The sequence below is a fragment of the Lemur catta genome, chromosome 2, assembly GCF_020740605.2.
Source record: "Lemur catta isolate mLemCat1 chromosome 2, mLemCat1.pri, whole genome shotgun sequence".
Lineage (NCBI taxonomy): Eukaryota > Metazoa > Chordata > Mammalia > Primates > Lemuridae > Lemur > Lemur catta.
Window position 1 is genome coordinate 85,269,483 of NC_059129.1, and position 24,847 is coordinate 85,294,329.

At 32.8% G+C, this 24,847-nt stretch overlaps 1 protein-coding gene across 2 annotated transcripts in view; it reads right to left on the reverse strand.

Annotated features, from left to right (window-relative positions):
• The window catches only part of RNGTT (RNA guanylyltransferase and 5'-phosphatase), a 270,915-nt gene that overhangs the window by 38,014 nt on the left and 208,054 nt on the right, over positions 1-24,847 (reverse strand). For both annotated transcript variants that reach the window (XR_006733534.1, XM_045544004.1), the window contains exon 14: positions 9,824-9,890. Coding sequence is in view for 1 of the 2 variants with exons in the window: in XM_045544004.1 (XP_045399960.1) it covers positions 9,824-9,890 (67 nt within the window). In the remaining variant the exon portion in view is untranslated. The remainder of the gene's footprint in view (positions 1-9,823; positions 9,891-24,847) is intronic.

Here is a 24,847-nt window from a genome sequence, read left to right on the forward strand (position 1 = left end):
ATGTGTTCACTGTTAATATTTTGACAGTTATCAGTCTTAAATCTTAGCAGAAAATGTAAATAAGTAACATAATTTTTCACTGTTATTGAGTTGAGTAAAACTACATAAAATTATTTTAATCAGAAACAACATATAATTTTAGCAGATAAATTATCACTTGTGAAGCTATTTCCTGATTATTGAAAATGCTGACCTGGTAACACTGTAGAAAAAATTTAAATATTAGTTAAATATTTAACATATTTTACTAAAACTGTAAATATCCAAATGGTACTTCAATGCTGACTTGTATTTGCAATGTTAAATTTACAAGTTTCTCCATATCTTATACTTCATTGCATTTAGCATAGTTTGTAAATTTCCTGAACTGCAAACTTGTCATTTTTACTTAGAGGCAATTAAGTCTACAGATAATGAAATTTTAGCATATGGAGAAGACAAATATTTAGCTCACAGTTTAGAAAAAATTATTTTAAGAGATTATTAGATTTTACTTGAATATATCCTCTTTATTCCGGTTTTAGAAAAGTAAAGATCCCTTCTACCTACACATCATAACATTTCTGACAAGATGTCACTTACTGCAGCAGTCTCAAACTTCTGAAGATGCTCAAGTACCAACTTTAACACTTCCTATTACAAATTTCGGCAACGTATGTGGATTTGTATTATTTAGACTCAGAGTTTGTTACTGCTCTTTGCAGGTGGGGGCAAAAGCAGAATAATCAAGAGGGCAGGTCATGTTTTACTTACTCAGGGCTGTTCACAATGCACATGTTGTCAGCAGAGTAAACAAAGAGCAGCACCGGTCTGGAGATTTCCTAACTGCATGAATCATGGCCATGGAGCACTTGAAATGGGTCTTTACAGTGGTGTCTGCATTTAGGGTAGGAGTGGGAGGAGAAGCTGTTTTGTTGTTTTGTTTTTTGAGACTTCATTAGGCAAGAGGACAAGAGAATATTCTTTTATACCAACAAGTATTTACTGAAGGAATGATTTTTCTCCTTTCTGTGAGAAATAAAATGTATAACTTCTAGATATCTAATCTAGTTCAGAATCTGTGGCATTATTTGTCAGACATATGGCTTCTGCAATGGCCATCTTTATATAATCTTTTATATTTACATGGTTATCAGTGCCTTTGAAATTCAAGTTAGAGAACTACTTCTTTTTAGAAGCAAAATACTCGTGAGAAAAAAACCCAACAGGATCATAAGTACCATATTATTTTCTTTCATCAAAATGGGAAGTTGTAAATTTCTGCATTGTAAATGCCTAAGTAAAGTATTGCATGATAATATTTACCTTTTTTTGAAAACTTTTCAAAGATACAAAAAGGAACTGCTTGTTCTTTTTTTTCCAAGCCATGTTGAACAAGAATTCACCTTGCCAGGCTAGTATAGTGTTTAAAAAGATACTAAGATATGCAAAAATCATCTCTAATATTTTTCTGTAAAGTGTCTAGCTCAGAAAAGATTGAAAGTCATTGAAATTTCCAGCTAAGAAAAATGCTAAATTTCTTAATCGGAAAACAATTTAAGGGCTATATTTAAAATGTTCTCAGAATAATGTATTCATAAAATCTACATTTCAAATAGAGCTGATGTTAATAATAATTTACAACCGCAATCTTAAATTAGAAAATAAAATTAATTTATATTGCCACGAAGATATCCTAACTCAAGATGTAAGAGATTAGAAAATAAAATTTTAAGGCAGTAAATATGTGTGTAATTAGAACCAGAGCTTTTAAATAGTTTGATGAACTTCATGGTAAATACTTAGTGTCTTAAAAAAAAAAAACAAAACTTGTCTTCCTAGGTGTTCTTCAATAATAATGTTAACAAGAATTTATTAAGTGCTATTATTTACAAGGAATTGGGGTAATTGAGGATACAGAAAGAAGTAGGTAAGACTTGTCCTGCCCTCATGGAGCTTACAGTCTTTCGATAAGTTATCTAAGGACATTAAGCAAAGAATACTGAGATTGAAACATGTGTGACTATAGGACTTAAGTGCCTTTTTGTTTTGGCAATAATGTTACAAAAAGCACCTGGGCAGAAGAACCACCATTATATAATAAAATAGTTTTTAGAACCCTGGTCTGCAATTAGTATATGACATGTTAGTAAAAATACACAGTTTTTACCATCCAGAATGTTACAGTGTGGGCTCACTTGAGAGCCCAGCAGTGACCCTGAAGCACTCTGTCAGCAACCATACAGGATAAGAAGCTATCAGTAAGTTAATTGCTATTGTGTGGAAGTAGGGAGACTTTTAGCTTCCACGAGGTTTTTTTTTTTTTTAAGCTTCTGTTTTCAACGTATGTATAACTACTATATCCCCTATTACTGCAATATGAGACACTGAAAATTTACCTCATCAGTAACAACAGTACTACAGAAAATTTAGCCATTATTCAAGGAACAGATCACATAGATCTAAATCTGATTCCTTTGCTTTGTCTCAAATCCTCACTCGCCTCAATTGCTTTCTAATTTTTTTTACCTAGGGAAGATCTCACATTTATTTCTTTCTCTATCCTCAAAAAACATGAAATCATTTGGAAGACAGAGTAGGTGTGCAAAGCTCCCTTCTGTTCTTGACAATTAGTATTTTTGAAACAGAAAATAGCTTTACTTGGCTTCATAAAACATCTTAATTCATTTCTCATTTATCTCTTCCTATACTTTCCTCCTCCCTCTTTCAGCAACTATGACATCTCATCTTTTTCTTCCCCTCCAAAGCCACTCCGAGGGTTAACATCATCAATTCAGGGAGAGGAGAGCTTCTTCTTCACTATCATCTATATTACAAAATGTGGCATTCTCCTGCCAGAAGCATATGGCAGCATTAGCTGGACATGTCCTACACTGAAGCAGTGTTTGCAAAACTGTGAGTCGTGACCCATTTTCTAATAGGCAAATTAATTTAGTTGGTTGAGACCAGCATTTAAAAGCTAAATCAACAGAGAAACAAAACACAACAGTATCACACCTATTTTGAAACTTCAGTTTATGCTGTGTATATATAAATATATGTACATATACATGTACTGGATCCTGATAGAAACACATTTCTTACATTACTAAAAGTTACAGCCAAAAGTTTAGAAACCATTAAACTAGAACATTCACTTCCAGGGATTGCAACTTTATCTGATATAATTCTTCAGGTATTTTAGAGATTTAAAACATGGATGATAAGTAGTTTCTTTTAGTAAAAGCAGTGTGGATACACAAAGTCAGATATTTTAGAAATTTAAAATATGGATGATAAATACTTTCTTTTAGTAAAAACAGTACTGATCTACCAAGTCAGATATTTTAGAGATTTAAAATATGGATGATAGTTTCCTTTAGTAAAAGCAGTGTTGATCTACTAAATCAGATATTTTCTAAAAGATCATCAGTCAGAAAACAAACCAAACAAATCAGTTTTTCCAGAATATTTCAGTCTTTTCATAATAGAAAGATCCAAAATAAATACCTTTAAATTTAATTTACTTTAAACATTAAAATTAATTTGTTAATCATCTCAAAAACAACTTTAAAGTAACAAATAACAAACAATATGAACTCAAAATACCTTAAAGAAAAAACATTCTACTTTTTTTTTAATAGAAAAAAAGTCTGAGGGGATTTTCAATTATAACTTCAAAAATTAAGAGAGAAATATTTCTTCCTGTGTATTACACATCCACATAAATACAAACACCAATTTTATATTTCCTAGGAGGTGAAGAGATTTTTAAAAATTCAAACTCAGAAAGCTTGGAGGATATTCTGCCTGTGACTAATGGCACCCAGTCACTCATCGGGGACAAAGCCAGGCTCTGAGGAAGAGAATAACCTAGCAGTAATGAAAATAACTGCCTCAGAAAAAATAACCCCAAATAACGTTTATAGTCCTTACTTTTCACATATGGTTGCTGCATGGCACTCATATTTAAAATATGGAAGACCTTTTTTTAAGCCTTTCTGCAGTGTCAAAGTGGAAACATGGGTCAGACTCAGCCTTACAGCCCCTCACACTTCTTGGGCTGTCAGAAACGGAAGAGGCAACTAATATCAAACCCTAGGGGAAGGGACAGCCCTGTAGCCTTGAGTCTTTCCATAACAACACTTGGGTTGATTAAAAGTGATGTTGACAGGCTTCAGTCCTTCTTGACTTAATGGATTGTGGCTGCTAAATGGAGCCTCCAGGACCAGAAACCTGTGAGAATGAGCATTAAGATTTTTACAAGACTACTAAATCGGGCCCGCTATGGTGGCTTACACCTGTAATCCTAGCACTTTGAGAGGCCAAGGTGGAGGATAGCTTGGGGCCAAGACCAGCCTGAGCAAGAGCAAGACCCTGTCTTTACCAAAAAAAACCAAACAAACAAAGATTAGTCCAGGATGGGGGCTCATGACTGTAGTCCCATCTACTCGGATGGCTTAGGCAGGAGGATTGCTTGAGCCCCGGAGTTTGAGATTGCTGTGACCTATGGTGACCCTACTGTACTCAAGCCTGGTGAGTGAGATCCTGTCTCAAAAAACAAAAGGCTACGTACCCCCATAATATGCTGAAATTAAAAAAAAAAAAAAGACTATGAAGTGCTCCAGAAAACAATATAGAATAACTGGTATAAAATGTAAATAATTATACTGGAACATGTCTACAAAAATAAGATATGACTAATAGAATACATACACATACACAAATTGTTACGATAAAAGTATCAGGTAAAAATGTATAGAAATACCCAACCTCCACATAAGGAACTTCTGAAAAATTTCTGACAGCTTGAAAGCGTATAAATAGGAATAAACCAAAATTTTATTTTAATCAAAACTTCCCTTTATAATTTCAAAAGCTGCATATAAAAGTATACTGACATATTTCTTACTTAATAAAATTCTAAGTTGCATATAGCCTGGTATATTTAGAAACAATCTCAATAAAGTCAAAAGAAGTTATAGTCTTGGATAAGGGTAAAATCTGCTTCATTTATAGCACAAAAAAATAACTGGATCTGTGAGGCAGTTCCTTTCTAGTTCTGTATTACAATTCATTATAAAATGATCAGTGTTTTATTTTGCTTTATTTTGTTTATTTAGTATTTTATTTAGTTTATATATTTTAGGATAAAACAAGAGAATAACCATGCATGTTTAAAATCAAGTTCGTCAAATAACAAATTTTCCCTGAAAATAACTTTTTATGTATTTAGTATCTTTTTGGTTAAATGAAAAACCTTGGAAAACATGTTATTCACTTTTTTTGTTTGTTTTTTAAAATAAATTCACCCTGACTGAATTATTCACTTTTTAGGGTTTTTAATATGGGGTCCTTGAATGCACTTCAGTGGGCTTCCTGAAACCTCTGAAATTATAAGCAAAAGTGTGTGTGTGGGTGTGTTTGTAAATTTTTCTAGAGAGAGAGTTCATAGCTTTCATGGGATTCTGAAAGAGGTCAATGATCTGAGAATAGAGTCACTGCCTTTGGTGAAAGTTATATATAAGAGGACTGAGTTTACTTGAAAAAGAACCTTCCCTATGACTTATCAAAGATGTTAAAAGACAAAAATTGGAATAACTTCCACTAACAACAATGAAACATGAACTAGCATGAAGATGCACCAGTCTAAGAGTATGCTGAAGTCCCAAATTTATACATATTTATGTCCTTAATTTAGGGCTTGGATAGAAAACTAAAAGATGGATAAATAATGGAAGAGTGTATGTGTGTTCAGCTGTAAGAATGGTTGTAATAAGTCATGCCATATATTAATAGTACAGATATCTATTAGCATGCCATAGCAATTTTATGAATTCATCATCCAAATATCTATTATCTTTGTTATGTTTTACTTTTTCTCACCTTTATAAAATGGAGTTCCTTTTTAGAAACACAATCATAAAATACTACTTTAGCAAACAGAGCCTCTAACAACAAGCCATCCACACTGAAGAGCTTATTGTTAAGTCCTGTGATGTTAATGAATGAGAATTCCTTTTCCTCAATGATCAAGTGAACAATTTCATATCATAATTTATTTTAAAAGATCAACAACCAACATGCTCTTAAGGAAAGCAAAGTAGTCTTCATTTTTAAAAGATTACATCTCATATTGATGATATAAGGTATCATTACGTTTAATGGGAGAAAAATAAACATAGCAAATACTGGTATTTTGACTCACAAGAAGTCAGATACAAGCCAAGGTAGGAAATGAACCTTAAATTTCCAGCTTAATCTCAAGCATTTAAACTACAGTGGCTTTTTTTTTATTGTTCTCTAATTAACTTATAAGTAGGTAGGGATCTAATTAGGTAGAGCCATAGGAATTATGAAAGAACTTCAACAATTTAATAAGAAATACCTTCATGGTGACTGACAGAAACCTTTCCCATATCATCATCAAAGGAAAAAGACACCTAAAATAATGAACTTTTTTTCTATAGAGTTGATTATCCAGGCATAAAGGATTGACAAATAATTGACCTCTGTCACTGAGCTCATTAGGAAATGCCCAGGTAAAGAAAATGTTATGTTAACAAATTACGTGAGTGACTGAGCAATTATCTTCATGTATACACTGAGACTATGCTTTTGAGACACCATGAAACTCATATGCAAAAAAATTCTATCCCTCCCTAAATATATCAGATAAGCCTCTTACTTTTTAGTTATTTCAGTTCTAATAAGGAGAAACAGGATTTTCCAAACCAATGGACAGGCTGTCAGAAACGTGCCTGCTGAAACCTATTAGGATTCCTGACTATACTGCTGAATTCAGTGAAGGGGATAGTGAGGGAGGTTTATGAAGAGAATCTTGCCATCTCCACTTGTGTTTCAGGGATATTAAAAGCGAAAGAAAAATACGTACCTAAACACTTGTCATTATTTAAGCAACTAGAAAGTTCAAGAGGGTCCATGAGTTAAGATCCTAATAATGGACTTCTCAAAGTGTTTAAGATTTAGGTTTAATTAAATCTAATTTATTATTTACAGGTATTTTAAAAAGTGCTGATGCTATGGTAACTAAGATAAGATTTTTCATTTCAAAATGTTGATATTGTGACTGAACATCTTCAGTACTAAATATCTAGTATGTCCTAGTCAGCTTCAGTCTACTCTGAAAAATCCTTGTTTTTCAAACCATAAAAATATGTCATAAGTGCCAGTGGAAAAGAGTTTAAACTCACAACTCTCAAATGAACAGAAAAAAATTAAAAAAAAACAAAAAACTCATGGAACCAAGAAACAAATGTGAACAAAATGAGTAAACTAAACAACAATAACAAAACACCGCAAACAAATTTTACAGGCCTCTCAGAAAATATAAAGTTATAAAACCAAAGAAAAACCAAGGTCTCAAATCTTTTCTTTTATATTAACTGCCTTGAATATTAATAATATTCTTTCATTTCTTAGAAGAAAGCCTAGTTGGAATCAATTAATCAACCCTCAACTAATATTACTACAAAAATAATTTCTGATAAAAGATTAAATGATTTCCTTCTAAGATTAGGAACAAAACAAGGATGTCTGTTCTCACCATTCCTATTCAACTGTGTACTACAGGTTTTATCCAGTGCAATAATGAAAAAGCAAGAAAAAGTATCCAGATCAGAAAGAAAGGAAAAGTGTCTTCATTAGTAAATGACATAATCATTTATGTAGAATATTCTATGAATTCTACAACAAAAGCTACTAGAATAATTGGGTATAATATGATTACAGGACTTAAAGTCAACATATAAAAAAATTCAGCTTTTTACATACTAGCACTGAACAATTAGAAATTGATATAAAATACTTGTACAGTAGCATCAAAAATATGACATTTTCAGATAAATCTATGTTAAAAATGTATAACATCAATATACTCAAAATAACAAAATATTTCTGAGAGACATTAAAGACCCAAATAAATGGAGAGAGATATGGTCTTCATGAATTAGAATATTCAATATTATTAAGATTTCAATTCACCTCAAATTTATGTATAGATTCAACATGATCCCAACCAATATCCCAACAGGCATTTTTACAGAAACTGACAAGATGATTATAAAAATTCATATGGAAACAAAAGGAACCTAAATTAGCCAAAATAACTTAGAAAAAAAACTAAGTTGGAGGGTTTATATTACTTGACTTTGTGATTTATATGAAGCTATAGTAATCAATGTAGTATGGAATTGGTGGAGGGACAGACACAGGTCAATGGAACAGAAGAGTCTAGAACAGATTCACACATACATGATCAACTGATTTTCAACAAAGATGTGAAGTCTTTAACTCTTTTCAAAAATGGTTTTGGAACAACTGGATATCTACATGTTAAAAAAAAAAAAGAAAGAAAGAAAGAAAGGAAAGAAAGAAAGAAAGAAAAAAGACATCAATCCATACCTCAGCTTATACAAAAATTAACTCAAGTGGATAATAAACCTAAATGTAAAATCTAAATACAACTTCTAGATGAATACATAAGAGAAAAATCTTTGTGATTTGGGCAAATATGTCTTAGACACAGCATCAAAACCATGAGCCATGAAAGAAAAAATAATGAACTGAACTTTATCAATATTAAGAATCTGCTTTTTGAGGATGCTGTTAAGAGAATTAAAACACAAGCCATAGCTGGGAGAAAATATTTGCAAATCATATATCTGATAAAGGACTTATATTCAGAAAATATAAAAAATGCTCAAAACTCAATAAAAAAAAACTTGAAAAATGTCAAGATACATTTTACTAGAGAAGAAGTTCAAATGGCAAATGAGCACATGAAAAGATGCTCAGTCACTATGGAAATGTAAATTAAAACCACAATGAAATACTACACATATAGGATAATGGCTAAACTTAAAAAGACTGACCATTCCAAATGTTGATGGGAATACAGAGGATCTAGCACTCGCGTACCCTGCTGTGAGAATGTAACACAGAACGACCACTTTGGAAAATAGTTTGGTAGTTTCTCAAAAAGTGAAACATACAACTACCATTTGACCCAGCTGTTCCCCTCTTAGATATTTACCCAAGAGAAAGAAAAGCATTATGTCCATACAAAATTTGTACACAAATGTTCACAGCAGCTTTATTTGGAATAGATCAAAACCAGAAACAATCCAAATGCCCATCAGCAGATGGAAGGATGAACAAACTTTGGCCATATAATGAAATACTACTTGTCAATAGAAAAGAATAACTGGTGATAAGTCCAACAACATTGATGAATCTCAAAATAATTATGCAAGTAAAAGAGGTAAAAAGAGAATGTATACTATATGACTCCATTTATATAAAATTCTGAAAAATGCAAATTAATCTATAATGACACAAATCAGATTAGTGGTTGCCTGGGAACTAGAAGGAAAAAAGAAAGGAAAGGAGGGGAAATTTCCAAGGGGGCACAAGGAAACAAGTGATGGATATGTTCATTATTCTGATTGCGGTGATAGTTTCACAAGTGTAAGCATGTCAAAATGTACTAAACTGCACACTTTAAATATGCATAGTTTATTACATGGCAATTATATCTCAATAAAGCAGTTAAAATTTTTTCATAGTAAATGGATGATCTGAAAGATTAATCTGTGCAGCTCTGAATTGTTTTGGTCAAAGTCAACTCTACTGTGTGCAAGAATATTAAAATAATCAATTCTTTTGAAAAGCTGAATGACTTCTTTCAGCAGAAATATGCAAAAGCCAATGAAATCATTCACATTTGCAATATTTTTTACATGTTGATAGCTGTTAGCAAGTTTTTGATGGGTTCTGAACAAGTGAACATCAAGAAAAGTACACTAAAAATGAACAATCATACCTTGATTTGTGCAAAGGGTCTTTCATAACCTCCGACATACAGAAGGCCAACATTCTGAGGAAGTAATCTACAAAGGAAAAAAAAAAGCACCATTTATAAAATATTCTTCCTTAAATGTAAGGCTGAATAATTAATAAAATTTATGTAATAAATATGATATAGATATTGATACATATAATATCTATATATTGAAGGATATAATTTTGTGAAAAAATATTTATGTAATTATTATCTTTTACTCTATGAAGTAGTAACCAGCAAAAGAATAATTTTTTTTTATTTTTTATTTTGAGACAGAGTCTCACTCTGTTGCCTGAGCTATAGTGCCATGGTGTCAGCCTAGCTCACAGCAACCTCAAACTCCTGGGCTCAAGCAATCCTCCTGCCTTAGCCTCCCGGGTAGGTGGGACTACAGGCATGCGCCACCATGCCTGGCTAATTTTTTCTATATATATTTTTAGTTGGCCAGATAATTTCTCTCTATTTTAGTAGAGATGGGGTCTCGCTCTTGCTCAGGCTGGTCTCAAACTCCTGAGTTCAAAAGATCCACCTGCCTCGGCCTCCCAGAGTGCTAGGATTATAGGCGTGAGCCACTGCGTCTGGCTAGCAAAAGAAAATTTTATATTTCAGAAAATGATGGGTAAAATGAGGAGAATGAAAACTGGAATGTATTCAGTAACTCCAACAAAATTACATAGTTGCCCCTTGAACAACATGGGTTTGAACTGTGCAGGTCCACTTATACACAGATTTTTTTTTCAATAAAAGTTACACAAAGTGTGCCTGCCTCTGCCTCCCCTTCTACCTCTTCATCTCTTCTGCCTCTGCCACCCGTGAGACAGCAAGATCAACTCCTTCTCTTCCTCAGCCTACTCGACATAAAGATGGCAAGGATGAAGATCTTTATGATGATTCACTTTCACTTAATGAATAGCAAACCTATTTTCTATTTTTATGATTGTCTTAATAACATTTTCTTTTCTCCAGCTTACTTTATTGTAAGAATACAGTATATAATACATATAACATACAAAATATGTGTTAATTAACTATATGTTATCATTTCTGGTCAACAGTAGGCTATTAGTTATGCGGGAGTCAAAAATTTTATGTGGATTTTTAACTATGCAGGGGGTTGGTGCACCTAAGCCCCACTTTGTTCAAGGGTCAATTGTACTATATATAGTGTCGCTGGGAAAGAATTAATGCATATATCTAAAAATTTATAAGGCTTCAATTCAAAAAGCACTCATTACATGTCTATACTATGCACCACAGGAGATAATACATAACTAAATAATTCAGTACCAAAATCTAACAGGAAAGTCTGACATATAAATAACCCTAACAAAAGGTAGCTTATGAAAAGAGGTATAACAGAAACCTTTATCATTGGAAAGTAGTAAAGTAAGAGGTGCTTGCTATGGTGGAATATGTAAAAGTTTGAATAGATAGGATTTGGGCTTAGCCTTAAAGCATGGGTAACAAACACAAAGGGAGGAATTTAAACAAAGTCCTGAGAATACAGAGGATTTGAGACAAAGAGTAGACAAATATGGGTGGAGTAAAGGATAATGTAGTTGGAGAAAAGAACCCAAAGGAAGTTTAGAATGCCCATAAAAATTTCAAATGCCATATACTTTATTTTGTAAGTAATATGGAGTCACATTTTTAAAAGATGCACTTATTTCTTATAAAAACAATAAATACACATGGAAATTAAAATCAAACCATATATAGGATATAATATACAACAATAATGGTTGCCATCCCTGCATCATCCCTTCCTTTCTATTCCCAAGTTCTAAGAGGATTGGGAATGAAGAAATACCATCATTAGAACCGTGTTAGTGGAACGTACAGAGAGGAACTGGTAGTGGTGCAGGGTATGGGAAGGATATAATTAAATATTCTTGTTTAATCAAGCAAATGTAGATATATCTCATTATATTTTACCATAAATTTTTTCATAATGGACATTGTGAATAGATGGACACAACTCCAGTCTGAATACGACTGTACATAAAGAAAAAGAATTGCCAATACTCTTTGCTCAAAGCCAGTAGGCCAAGACATCTCTCAGAGTCTAGATAGTGAAAGTCAATGATCTTTCAAGGTAGATGACAGAATTCTAATGATCTCTAGGATGGCTCTAAATTCTATTGCATGAATCTGAGAATGGAACACTGAGTAGTATCTAAAGTAAAGAAAAAAAACTGCAAACTCAAAACAATCAAATAGAAAATTCTCAGTGTGCAACATTAGTCTAATCATAGAAAATTAAAACACAAGATTATCATAGCCTGTTTTTCCATTCTTGTGATACTTCACTTAGTAGAATGGGCTCCAGCTCCATTCTTTTCCATTAAACTCAGCTATTATCAAGTTTAAAAAAAAAAAAGAAAGATTATCATAGCCATATCTTTTAACACATTAACTGCCATGTGAGTTGTATCTAAATCATGGTAGTTTTGAGCCGGGGCCTTGTGAAGCAAAACCCCGCAGCAGGTTTGTGAAAATCTTACTCGTTGATGTTCTTATTGTTACAATTAATATTGACAATTTAATTCTAAAACCATGGACTGTGTTGCATATAACTCATGCACAGAAAACAATAAAAAAGTAACAAATTAGAAAGGATCATTTTGTTTTAATAAAACACTGTGGCCCCAGGGAAAAAATATTTTTTTCTAGTGTGGCAGTCAATGTGTTAAATTCTGTTAGTACCAAGTACATTGATGTGTGCCTGCAATCCTAGCTACCCAGGAGGGTGCGGCAGGAGAAATGCTTCAGCCCAGGAGTTTGAGACCAGCCTGGGCAACACAGTAAGATCTCATCTTTTAAAAAAAGAAGAGAAGAAAAAAAAAACTGTTAGTGACTTCAAAAAACCTATTTCAACAATTCCAAGATATACATTTATTCATAATTTAACTTCTCTAAAATTGAGATGCCTCAGAGACTCGATGGTGTCTTATAATTGTTGTCACCAGCTGACAGTTATGCGGTAGTTATGTTATTACCCTCCACTGACATGGTCTAGTAAGACCACAAAAGCATGCTCTCAAAGCAACTTAGAGTCTATGAAACAAGGCAAATAGTCAGTTTCCTAGGAACATCCTCTGTTTCTTATGTTCTACAAGGACCTATAAAGTATTAAAGGTTACTAAAAGAAATTAATAGCTGATGAACATGATCCTGAATTCAATCAACTTAGCAAAAAGCTTATTACATTCGGAATGTATGTGATAATTTGTAGTATAAGTCATCACATACATGCCAAATAAAAGAAGCCATTTGTTTACTAGATTCAAGTAGAAAACATAGGAAATGTTCCCAAATCTCAAGAGTGAAATAGAGAATTTCATTGTCATCATTTGACAAATAAAAAATTAATCTAACTAAAAACTTTTAACTTTCTCCCAAATCATTGCTGGTATCACAAACTGAATGTGAGTTATATATGGCAGTGAAAATTTATTTCTCATATAACAAATGTTCACAGAAAACTTGACAAAGCCCCTTTAGAAGACTGTTCACACAAATAGATGTTAGAGAAGGAAAAGAATAAAAGCTGGATGACATTTAAAAATCAATATGCCTCTAATTACTATGCCTATGCACTTCAGGAAGCTTGCTAATATACTACTTAGTGTGTCCCCTCATTTCAACTTGCCTATCTAATAACTACCTTTTCCTAAACAAATTCCTTAAATAAATCAGGTAGATCACTTTTAAAATACTGTTCTTTCTTATTCACGTACCTCCTTCTGACTCATTTTTCCTTAATATATATTATATATTATAAAGCCTTCATTTAAGTGGGTTTAATATATATCATAATGTAAAAGCCTGCTATGCATAATATAACTAATACTTTGAAAGCACTGAATCTTAGCCACTAGACTACCAGGGAGCCGCAATAATTAATACTCTGAGAATACAAATTCCCACTTTTAAAATGGAACATTTCTTTAAATATTTTTACCTTTCAAAAAATTATTCTGCCAAATTGCATACATAATTATTGTTAAGTAACAGGGACCATTTCATCATGTCAGAGTGCTTATGTGCGATACAGCAATCACATTTTAAATCCCCAGAGTTAAGGCATTAATTCAGCAGTGATAGATGCATTTATATATATATTTTAAAATAGAAACCCTGACTCATTTAGTACTAGGTAATTGTTTTGCCCTTAAGTTAGGTGAGCATTACCATAACCTTTATAAAAATGCTAACAATTTCTAAGATATTTGCATGTAACTAAATGCTTCTATAGTATGGCTACCAAAGAGGATGTTTTTGGAAAGTAGCAATAAAGAGAAACTGTTGGGGGGCGGGGAGGAACTCTATTATAGCTTTCGAAAAACTGAGAATAGGCAAGACTAATGTTCACTTTGCTTTCAATTTCATGAACACAAATATTAACAAATATCTATCCTAAAAAGGAAACCCCAAAATTGCTTCCAGAAAAGTTTCTCACATAAAAGAAAAGTAAAATCTGTTGGGTAATAGAATTAATACTATTTAAAAGAACCTTATTTGCCATATACTGGTGATACATCAGACATAGAAAAACTGCTTTAAAAGTAAATAGAGTCTATAATTATTTCAAATTAAAAGTTTAAAAAAGGCCAAGGGTTCTTCCTAAAAATAAGCTACATAATTTAGAATTAACTGTTCTGTCGATAAGCTGTCACTATAGTGCCCACTATCAGATATATTTTTAAAGTGCAACAAAACACCTTGAAAGAACTTATAGTACCTTGAATACTGAATTACATAAAATCCCACTTTGTAGCCAGACAGTAAGTTATCAAATACCAGTCTATATCCAATATACCTACTACTAAAAAAACAAACACAAATCAAATGCACTTAAGATGGGGTCAATAGTGGCATTTTGAATTCAAGAAAATGCATATTATTGAGAAGGCTTACATTATTCTTTGAATCTTTAGTAGGATGTAAATGTAAAAAGTTTATTACAGGCTGGGAACAGTGGCTCACGCCTGTAATCCTAGCACTCTGGGAGGCCAAAGCAGGAGGACTGCTTGAGCTCAGGACTTCAAGACCAGACTGAACAAAAGCAAGACCCCGTCTCTACCAGAAATAGAAAAAATTACCCAGGTGTGGTGGTGGTGCACACCTACAGTCCCAGGTATTCGGGAGGCATTGCTTGGGCCCAGGAGTTTGAAGTTGCAGTGAGCTATGATCACGCCATTGCACTCTACCCAGGGTGACAGAGCGAGACTCTATCTCCAAAAAAATAAATAGGTAATAAAAAATAAAAAGGATATTCTATGAAGTATATTTCGAACAAATAACAATAATGAAGATCATAGTCTCAAAACAATAATTCAGCTAGAAATCAATAACATAAAAATAACCTGAAAATCCCCATGTCTAAAAAGACAGACGTATGCTTATACACAACCCCCAGGTCAGAGAAGAAGTCCCAATTATTAATACGTATAAATATATATATGCACATACATACATATGTTCCAAAAAATATACAGATAAATTATTAGAATTATTCAGTGAGTTTATGCCAAGATTCCTGGATACTAGATTAATTAGAGAAAAATATCAACTGTATTTCTATACCAGCAAAAAGAAGTTAGAAAATGAAACTATGAATGATCCAATTCAAAATGAAATGATAAAAATAGTTTTAATTAGGTAATAAAACTAACAAAAGAAGTTAAAGACCTTAATTCATAAAATTATCGAACATTATTGCAAGAAATTTAAGAAAACCTAAATAAATGAAAGAACATCATGTTCATAGACAGCAAATCTCAATGTTACCACATAAAACGTTCAGAACCTGATCTATATATTCAATGCAATCTCAAAACTCCTGACAAAACTTGTAAGCAAAAGAGTAAGAATATAAAAGATTCTCCTAAAAAAGAACAAAGTAGGAGGACTTGCTCCACTACATATCAAGACTTCCCAGAAAGGTGTAGCAACAGCAAAAACGTGGCGTTGGCATAAGGACAGACAAGTAGGTCAGTGGAATATAATGGAGAACCTAGAAACAGACCTACACAGGGACACCTGATTTGTAACAAACGTGGCACTGCAGAGCAGTAGGGAAAGGATAATCTTTTCCATAAATAGTGCCAGGATAATTGGCTGTCCACATACATTAAAAATACACCATAATGGTAAATATTGATATATTTGATTATATTAAAATTAATAATTTCTGTTTATCAAGACATAGACTAAGATCCAGACTTCACACAATTCACAAGAATAAACTCCAAATGGACTGGGAATCTAAGTACAAAAAAAGAAACCTTACAAGAATTAGAAGAAAACCTGGGTGAATTCTTCTTCAACCTGGTATAATAAGGCAATAAGAGAAAATATTGGCTAACTCATACTACCTAAAAATTAAAAAAAAATGCCACGGCAAAAAAATACCATAAACAAAGTCAAAAGACACCTGCCAAACTGGGAGGCAATATTTGCAACATATACCACAGAAAAGGGGCTAATAACCCTATATAAAGAACTCTTCAAAATTAAGAAGAGAAAAATCCTAACAGAAAAATGGAAAAAAAGACAATTCATAAAAAAATATAAAACATGGACATTAACCATATGTAAAAATATTCAAACTCACTAGTAACAGAAAAATGCAAATTAAAACAGTGAGATACCATCCTCACTTATCAGATTGGCAAAAATTAAAATGTATGGACAACACATTCTGTTGGCAAGCTGGGGAAAACAGACACTCTCATTTACTGTTGTTGGAAATGCAAACTAGGTCAACTCTTCTGGAGGGAAATTTGGCAATATCTAACAAAACTACATATGTACTTAGCTTTTGACCCAGTAATCTCCCTTCTAACAATCTGCCTTGAAATCAAAAACTAAAAAAAAACATATGTACAAGGCTATTCACTGCAACACTGTTTGTAATTGCAAACTGTTGGAACAATCTAAATGCTCAAACATAGCAGAGTCGTTAAATAAGTTATTGTGAATCCCCACAATGGAGTAATATGCAGCTGTAAAAAAAAAATAATGAAGACAATCTCTACTTACTAACAGGGAGTAATTTCCAAGATAAGTGAAAAAAGAAAAATCCAAAAGAGGATATGTAGTACGTTACCCTTCATATAAAGAAAAAGTATAAGAAAGCATTCATGTACCTATCTGTTCATTTGTGCAAAGGAATTACACGAAGGCTAAAAGAGAAACTAAAGAGATTGGTTTCCTAGAGGGCACAGGTGCAAACAAGGTAGAAATAATGAAGGAATAAAAATGAAGTAGTAGGATGAATGAAGAATGACACTCTATGAGAATACCTTTTTTCAGAAGCTGTTTTATAATTGAAAAAAAGGAAAAAAAAATACCTTTTTGTATAGTTATGACTTAGAACCATGATAATGTTTCATACAGCAAATAAGCAAAGAAATAAAAAATTAAAATCAATTAATATTTTGAGAGAACCCAAAATGGAATAGAAATAATATTACTAATGAATAATATTCTATATTTAAGAGGGATGTGAATGAAAAAGAATTTAAGTAACTTCAGAAAAGAGTATTTTGACTATATTCCCTAAAGCTACATACAAAAAGAACTGCACACAAATATTTTTCTTGAGTTAGTAAATTTGTTACTCACAGGGGTATGGTATAGTAATTCTGAAAATACGTTATATACTAGGGTTTAATAAACAAACATATCATGAATAATGAGATGCAGGTTTCTCACTGTACACTTATAAATAAGAAAAGGGAAAAGGATAGAATTAACATTATGATGTTGGATTAGAATCATGGCATCAATAGGACCTCATGGCTTTTAGTATATTCAAACATAGATAAAGAAATAAACATAAATGTGTCTGTAGGTACTTGTTAGTATATGATACATTCTTAGCTCTGACAACAGAGGGCCAGGAATGACTACCAGCAGCAATGACCACACCTACGAATCTAGATTTTTGTTCCTATCATTCATCAATAAAAGAAACTAGGGCTCCTTGGAGAAACAGCTGATTGCTGGGCTGAGGGAGGAAAACAGAAGATTTCTAGAACAACTTCCTACCAGAAGGTTAGGAAGTACTGAAAAAATGATGGGAGCATGTTAAAAAGACACAGAAAGCAACCTGAAATACTTCCTAATGGTCAAGATCAAAACACCAAAATAAAATGATAGCACTGGATTATAACCTATGGAATAAAATACAGTTGACTCTTGAACACAGGTTTTAACTATGGAGATGCCCTTATATGTGAGATTTTCTTCAATCTCTGCCATTACTGAGACAGCAAGACCAATCCCTCCTCTTTCTCAGCCTACACAATGTGAAGATGACGAAAAGGAAACCTTTATGATGATCCACTTCTATTTAATGAATAGTAAATATATTTTCTCTTCCTTATGATTTTCTTAATAATATTTTCTTTTCTCTAGCTTACTTTATAAGAATACAGTATAGAATACATATAACATACAAAATATATATTGATTTATTGCTTATGTTATCGGTAAGGCTTCCAGTCAACAGTAGGGTATTAGCAGTAAGTGTGGGGAGAGTCAAAAGTTATACATACATTTTCTACTGCATGGGGGTAGGGAGTGTCAGCACCCCTAACCCTTGTGTTATTCAAAGGTCAACTGTATTCTTAAGTACATACTATTAATATTATAAATACATACATGGGGAAAAAGAGTTCTTCTTTAAGGTAAAATTCTTATTAATACATAGAAAAAGAATGAGGGAAACTGAAATTCACCAATATTTGAAATATTCACAAAACTGAAATTAAAAAACACTACAATAATGACTGCTGCCAGTAAAAACCACTGAAAAGTATTAAAATTAGATGAAAGTTTAATGAGATATTGCATAGTCTCAATGTTTCCCCCCAGAAAACACTTAATAATTACAAAGAAAAAAACAACTGTAGAATAGAGAAACCCAGTAGACAACCTTAACCAAGTAATCACGAGTATTTAAGATCTATCAACATGCCCCCTTAACTGACACCATATAATGCACTGAGAATAGCACACTCTCACTTCATTCTTGCCAAAAAAAAAAAAAAGCAAAAGAATCAAAGACTAAACCAAAGACAGTCTAAAAAATAACTGACCAGTATTCTTCAAAAAGTATCAAGGTCATGAAAAACAAAACAGAGGTTATTACTACAGATTGGATTAAGGAGACATGGCAACTAAATGTAATGTATGATTGTGGTCTGGATCCTGGATGAGAAAAAATATATTAGTGGGGAAATTGGCAAAATGAGGATAATGAATGTAAATAAGTTAATAGCATTATACCAATGTTTATTTCCAGGTTTTGATAAAGGTACTATGGTTATATAAGAATGTTAACAATAGAGGAAACAATGTGAGGAGTATACAGGAATACTCTGCAATATTTTTACAACTTTTCTGTAAGTCTAAAATTATTTTAAAATTTAAAAAACTAAAAAGACATCACTAAGAGACTGAAAGAAACCACCAAGTAGAAGAAATTTATAACAAACATTATTTTCTAAGTCAAATATATGCATATCCTGGGATCTGGCAATTCCAATTTTAGGTATGTATCCAGTAGACAAGCATGAGTACATGTGTCCTGAAGCACATGTGCAAATATGTTTGGCTATTATTGGTAATCACCTCAAACTGCTATCCATCCAAATGCCTTTATATAGCATAATATTATACACCAATGAAAAGGAATAAATTCCACAAATCATTGATGAATTTTAAAATCACAATATTGAACAAAAGCCAGACATAAAAGAACACAGGGCTATATTTATGTAAGGTGCAAAAGCAGGCAAAACCAAACACTAGTGTTTACAGATAGATGCCTACCTGAGTAGTAAAAGCATAAGGAAGAGCAAGGAAGTAAAAACCACCAGGGTCAGGGATGGTGGTTATCTTTGGTGGGAGGGAGAAGGTTGTAACTGGGAAAGACCATGGCGAGGGCCTCTGGGATGCTGTTAATATTTTCTTTCTTGTCCTGAGTAGTGGTTAAATGGGTGTTGGTTACATGAAATTTCATTAAGCTATACATTTACAATCTATATACTTCCTATATGTGTACTTTATTTCATAATATAAAAGGTATTAGTAAATAATACAAAAGGCAGAAAGAAAAAAACTAACACAAGCAATCAGTAAGAGAGAGAGAGTGACTCCTAAACAAGGGGTATAAAATTAATTGATATATTAACATAGTTTAATATTCCTGTATAAACAGATGAGTATTTTAAGAGGTGATCTTTTAGGGAATCCTAAAGTCATTCATCCTGTTCATAGTTATGGAGCTGCATAATCTAGGGCATAAATATAACATGAAAACAAAAAACTCACATATCTGGGCATAATGGTTTTAAATACAAAGGAATTAAAATTGACAAAAAGAAACATAAGTGCATTAAAATGTATGGACAGATTCTCCACTCTCAGCCAAGACAGAGTAACAAGGACCAGACTAGCCCCCAGTCCCACTAAACAACTAAAAAGCACAACATACAAAGACAATGGTTTTTAGAAACTGGACAAAAAGGAGTGCAGGTCAGTGGTACCTGAGAGAGAAGAGACAAATGAAGTATGTCCTGTGATTGCCCCAGCTTATTACCTAGAGTTCTCAGATCACAGTCCAAAAAGGAAGCCAAAAACATTTGCTATCTGGTCCTCTGCCAGCCCCTGCTCTAAAAAAATAAAAGCATAAGTCCGCAAAAGACTTGCACTCAAGTTCCACGGCAGTTTTATTCATAATAGCCAAAAACTAGAAATATCTCAAATGTCCATCAACAAGTGGTGATATAACTATACAATAAAATACCACTCAGCAATAAAGAGAATGGACTATTAATAAATACAACATGGATGAACCTAATCAACCCATTCTCTCAAAAAAGCACATATTGTACGCTTTCACTTACATAAACTTCTATAAAATGAACACTAAACAGTAGATAGTTGCCAAAGAAGGGAGTAAAAATATGGAATAAGGGAGTAAGAAAAAGTGAGGAAGATTAGAAAAGAATAAGAGAAAACTTTTGGGGGTAATGAACATGTTTATCATTTTATCCTGAGAATGATGATTTCACATGTAAAAACCAATAAAATTACAAACTGTAACCATACGCAGTTTATTATAAATCAATTATTCTTCAGTAAAGCTGTTAAAAAAAAAACATAGACCTCATCTTCCAAATTTTGTGAAATATACATAAAAAAAGAAAATCTACTACGGTTCACAGACCATACAGCAAACTGAGCCTACAAACAATTCTAAATCAAAGAATATCTTGAGACAAATGAAAATGGAAGTACATACCAAACAGCAATAAACACCTGTATCAAAAACAGATCTCAAACAACCTAACATTACAGCTCAAGAAAACAGAAGAACAACTTAAGCCCAAAGTTAGCAGAAGGAAGGAAATGATAAAGAACAGAGTAGAAGTAAATGAATTAGTGTAGAAAAATAATAGGAAAAAAAATGAATGAAACTAAGAATTGCTTTTTTAAAAAGATAAATGAAATTGACAAACTCTTAGATTAAGAAAAGAGAGAAGATTCAAATAAATAAAATCAGAAATGAAAGAGGAGACATTACAACTGCTACCACAGAAATATAAAAGATCATAAGCAATTACTATGAACAATTATATGTCAATAAATAGATAACCTAGAATAAACAGATAAATTCCTGGACACATACAATCCACCAAGACTGAATCATAAAAAAATAGAAAATTTGCAATAACAGGTAAAGAGATGGAATCAGTAATACAAAGTCTCCCATCAAAGAAAAGACAAAGACCTGACAGCTTCACAGCTAGTTTCTACAAAATATTTAAAGAACTAATACTAATCCTTCTCAAACTCTTCCCAAAAATCAGAGGAGAAAATATCTCCTAACTCTTTTTACAAGGCCAGCATTACCTTGGTATCAATGCAAGATAGGACATTACAAAAATAAAAAACTACAGACCAATATCCTTCATGAACACAGATGCAAAAATTCTCAAGAAAATATTAGCAAACGAAATTCAACAGCACATTAAAAGGATCACACACCATGATCAAGTGAGATTTATCCCAGGGATGCAAGGACAGTTTAACAGCTGCAAATCTATAAATGTAATATACGACATTACCAGAATAAAGAAGAAAACCCATATGATCATCTTATTAGCTGCAGGAAAAGCATTTGGCAAAATTCAATACCCTTTCACATAAAAAACTCTCAACAAAATAGGTATAGAAAAAATGTACATTAACATACTAAGGGCCAGATATGACAAGCTCACAGATAACATGATACTCAACAGTGAAAAGCTGAAAGCTTTTCCTCAAAAGATCAGGAACAAGGCAAGGATGATTACTCTCACCACTTCTATTCAACATGGTACCTTGCTGGAAGACTTTGCTGGAGCGATTACGCAAGAAAAAGAAATAAAAGGCATCTAATAGGAAAGGAAGTGGTGAAATTGTCGACATTCACTGAGTGTATACAAAGAGAAACATAAGGACACCACCAAAAAAAAACTGTTAGAACTAATGAACAGTTATAAAATAACAGTAAAGTTGTAAAATATTAAATATAACATCAACACACAAAAATCAGTGATGTTTCTAGATACTAACAACTATCCAAAAATAAAAATTTAAGAAAACAATGTCATTTACAGTAGTTACAAAAAAATAAATTAAATAAATAGTTGTAGACTTATCACTTGACCAAGCAATCCCACTACTGGGTATCTAATCAAAGGAAGAGAAGTCATTTTATGAAAAAGACAACTGTACTTGAATGTTTATTATACTATAATTCACAATCACAAAGATATAGAATCAACCTAAGTACCCATCAATTTATGAGTGGATTAAGAAAATGTGGTGTATATGTACCATAGAGTACTACTCAGCCATAAAAAGAAACTAAATAATGTCTTTTGCAGCAACTTGGATGGAACTGGAGACAATTATCCTAAGTGAAGTGAAGTATCTCAGGAATGGAAAAATAAACACCACATGTACTCTCTAATAACTGGGAGCTAATCAGTGGGTACACATGGGCACAAAGAGACTTAAAGGTCACAGGAATTCAAGAAGGGGGAGGGAGAAAAGGGGAGGGGTAAAAATCTACCTATTGGGTACAATGAACACTATTTGGGTGACGAGCACACTAAAAGCCCCAGTGCATTATAAAAGGTATCTATATGACAAAAATATTTGTACCCCTTAATATTTTGAAATTAAAAAAATTAAAAAATGCTTAGAAGCCGGGCACGGTGGCTCACGTCTGTAATCCTAGCACTCCGGGAGGCTGAGGCAGGCGGATCGTTTGAGCTCAGGAGTTTGAGACCAGCCTGAGCAAGAGTGAGACCCCGTCTCTACTAAAAATAGAAAGAAATTAGCTGGACAACTAAAAAAAAAAAAAATATATATATATATATACATATATATATAAAGTTAGCCAAGCATGGTGGCACATGCCTGTAGTCCCAGCTACTCGGGAGGCTGAGGCAGTAGGATCGCTTGAGCTCAGAAGTTTGAGGTTGCTGTGAGCTAGGCTGATGCCATGGCACTCTAGCCCAGGCAACAGTGAGACTCAGTCTCAAAAAAAATAAAAAAATAAAATAAATAAAAATAAAAATAAATGCTTAGAAATATTTAACCAAGGAGATGAAAAACCTACACACTGAAAATTACAAAACACTGATGAAAGAAATTGCAGATGGCACAATAAATGGAAAGACATTCCTTGTTCATGGATTAGAAGAATTAATGTTAAAACATCCAAACTACCCAAAGCCATCAGCAATCTACCAAAGCACTCAATGCAATCCCTATCAAAATTCCAATGACATTTTGCACAGAATTTTTTCTATTATAAAACAATCCTAAAATTCCTATGGAACCACAAAAAACCCTGAATAGCCTAGACAATCTTGAGCATAAAGAATAAAGCTGGAGGCATCATGCTACCTAATTCCAAATGGTATTACAAAGCTGTTAACAACTAAAATAGCATGATACTGGCATAAAAACAGACACACCGACCAACAAAACAAAACAGAGAACCCAGAAATGAACCGACATATTTACAGTCAATTGATTTTCAACAAAGGTGCCAAGAACACACAATGGGAAAAGGACAGTCCCTTCAAGAAAGGGTGTTGGAAAAATTGGATATACACATACAGAAGAATGTAATTTAGACCCTTATCTCATACCCTATACAGAAATCAACTAACTCAAAATGGATTAAAGACTGCCATAGTTTGAATGTGTCCCTCAAAAACCATGTGTTGGGAACTTAATTCCCAATGCAGTAGTGTTCAGAGGTAGATCTAACAAGAGGTGATTAGGCCATGAGGGCTCTGCCCAAATGGATGGATTAATGCCATTATTGTGGGAGTAGATTCTTTATAAAAGAATCAGACCACCCCCCTTTGTCTCTCTCTTGCCCTCTCTTTCCCCTTCTGCCTTCCATCATGGGATCACGCAACACAAAGGCCCTCACAATATGCTAGCCCCTCATTTGTGGACTTCCCAGTGTCCAGACCCGTGAGAAATAAATTTCTGTTCATTATAAATTATAAATCTGTGGTATTCTGTTATAGCAGCACAAAATGGACTAAGACAAAGATTTAAATGTAAGACTTGAAACTGTAAAACTATTAGAAGAAAACACAGGGAGGAAACCACATGACATTGGTTTGGGCAATGATTTTTTGAATTTGACCCCAAAAACAAAAGCAAAAATAGACAATTGAGATTATATCAATAAAAAAGTCTCTGCACAGTAAAGGAAGCAACTAATGTGAGGAAACCTAAAAATCAGGAGAAAATAATTTGCAAGGCATATACTTGATAATGGGTTAATATCCAAAATATATAAGGAACTCAAATTCCAAGCAAGAAAACAAATAACCTGATTTAAAAATAAGCAAAGGACCCAAATAGACATTTCTCAAAAGAAGACATACAAATTAGGGAAATGCAAAT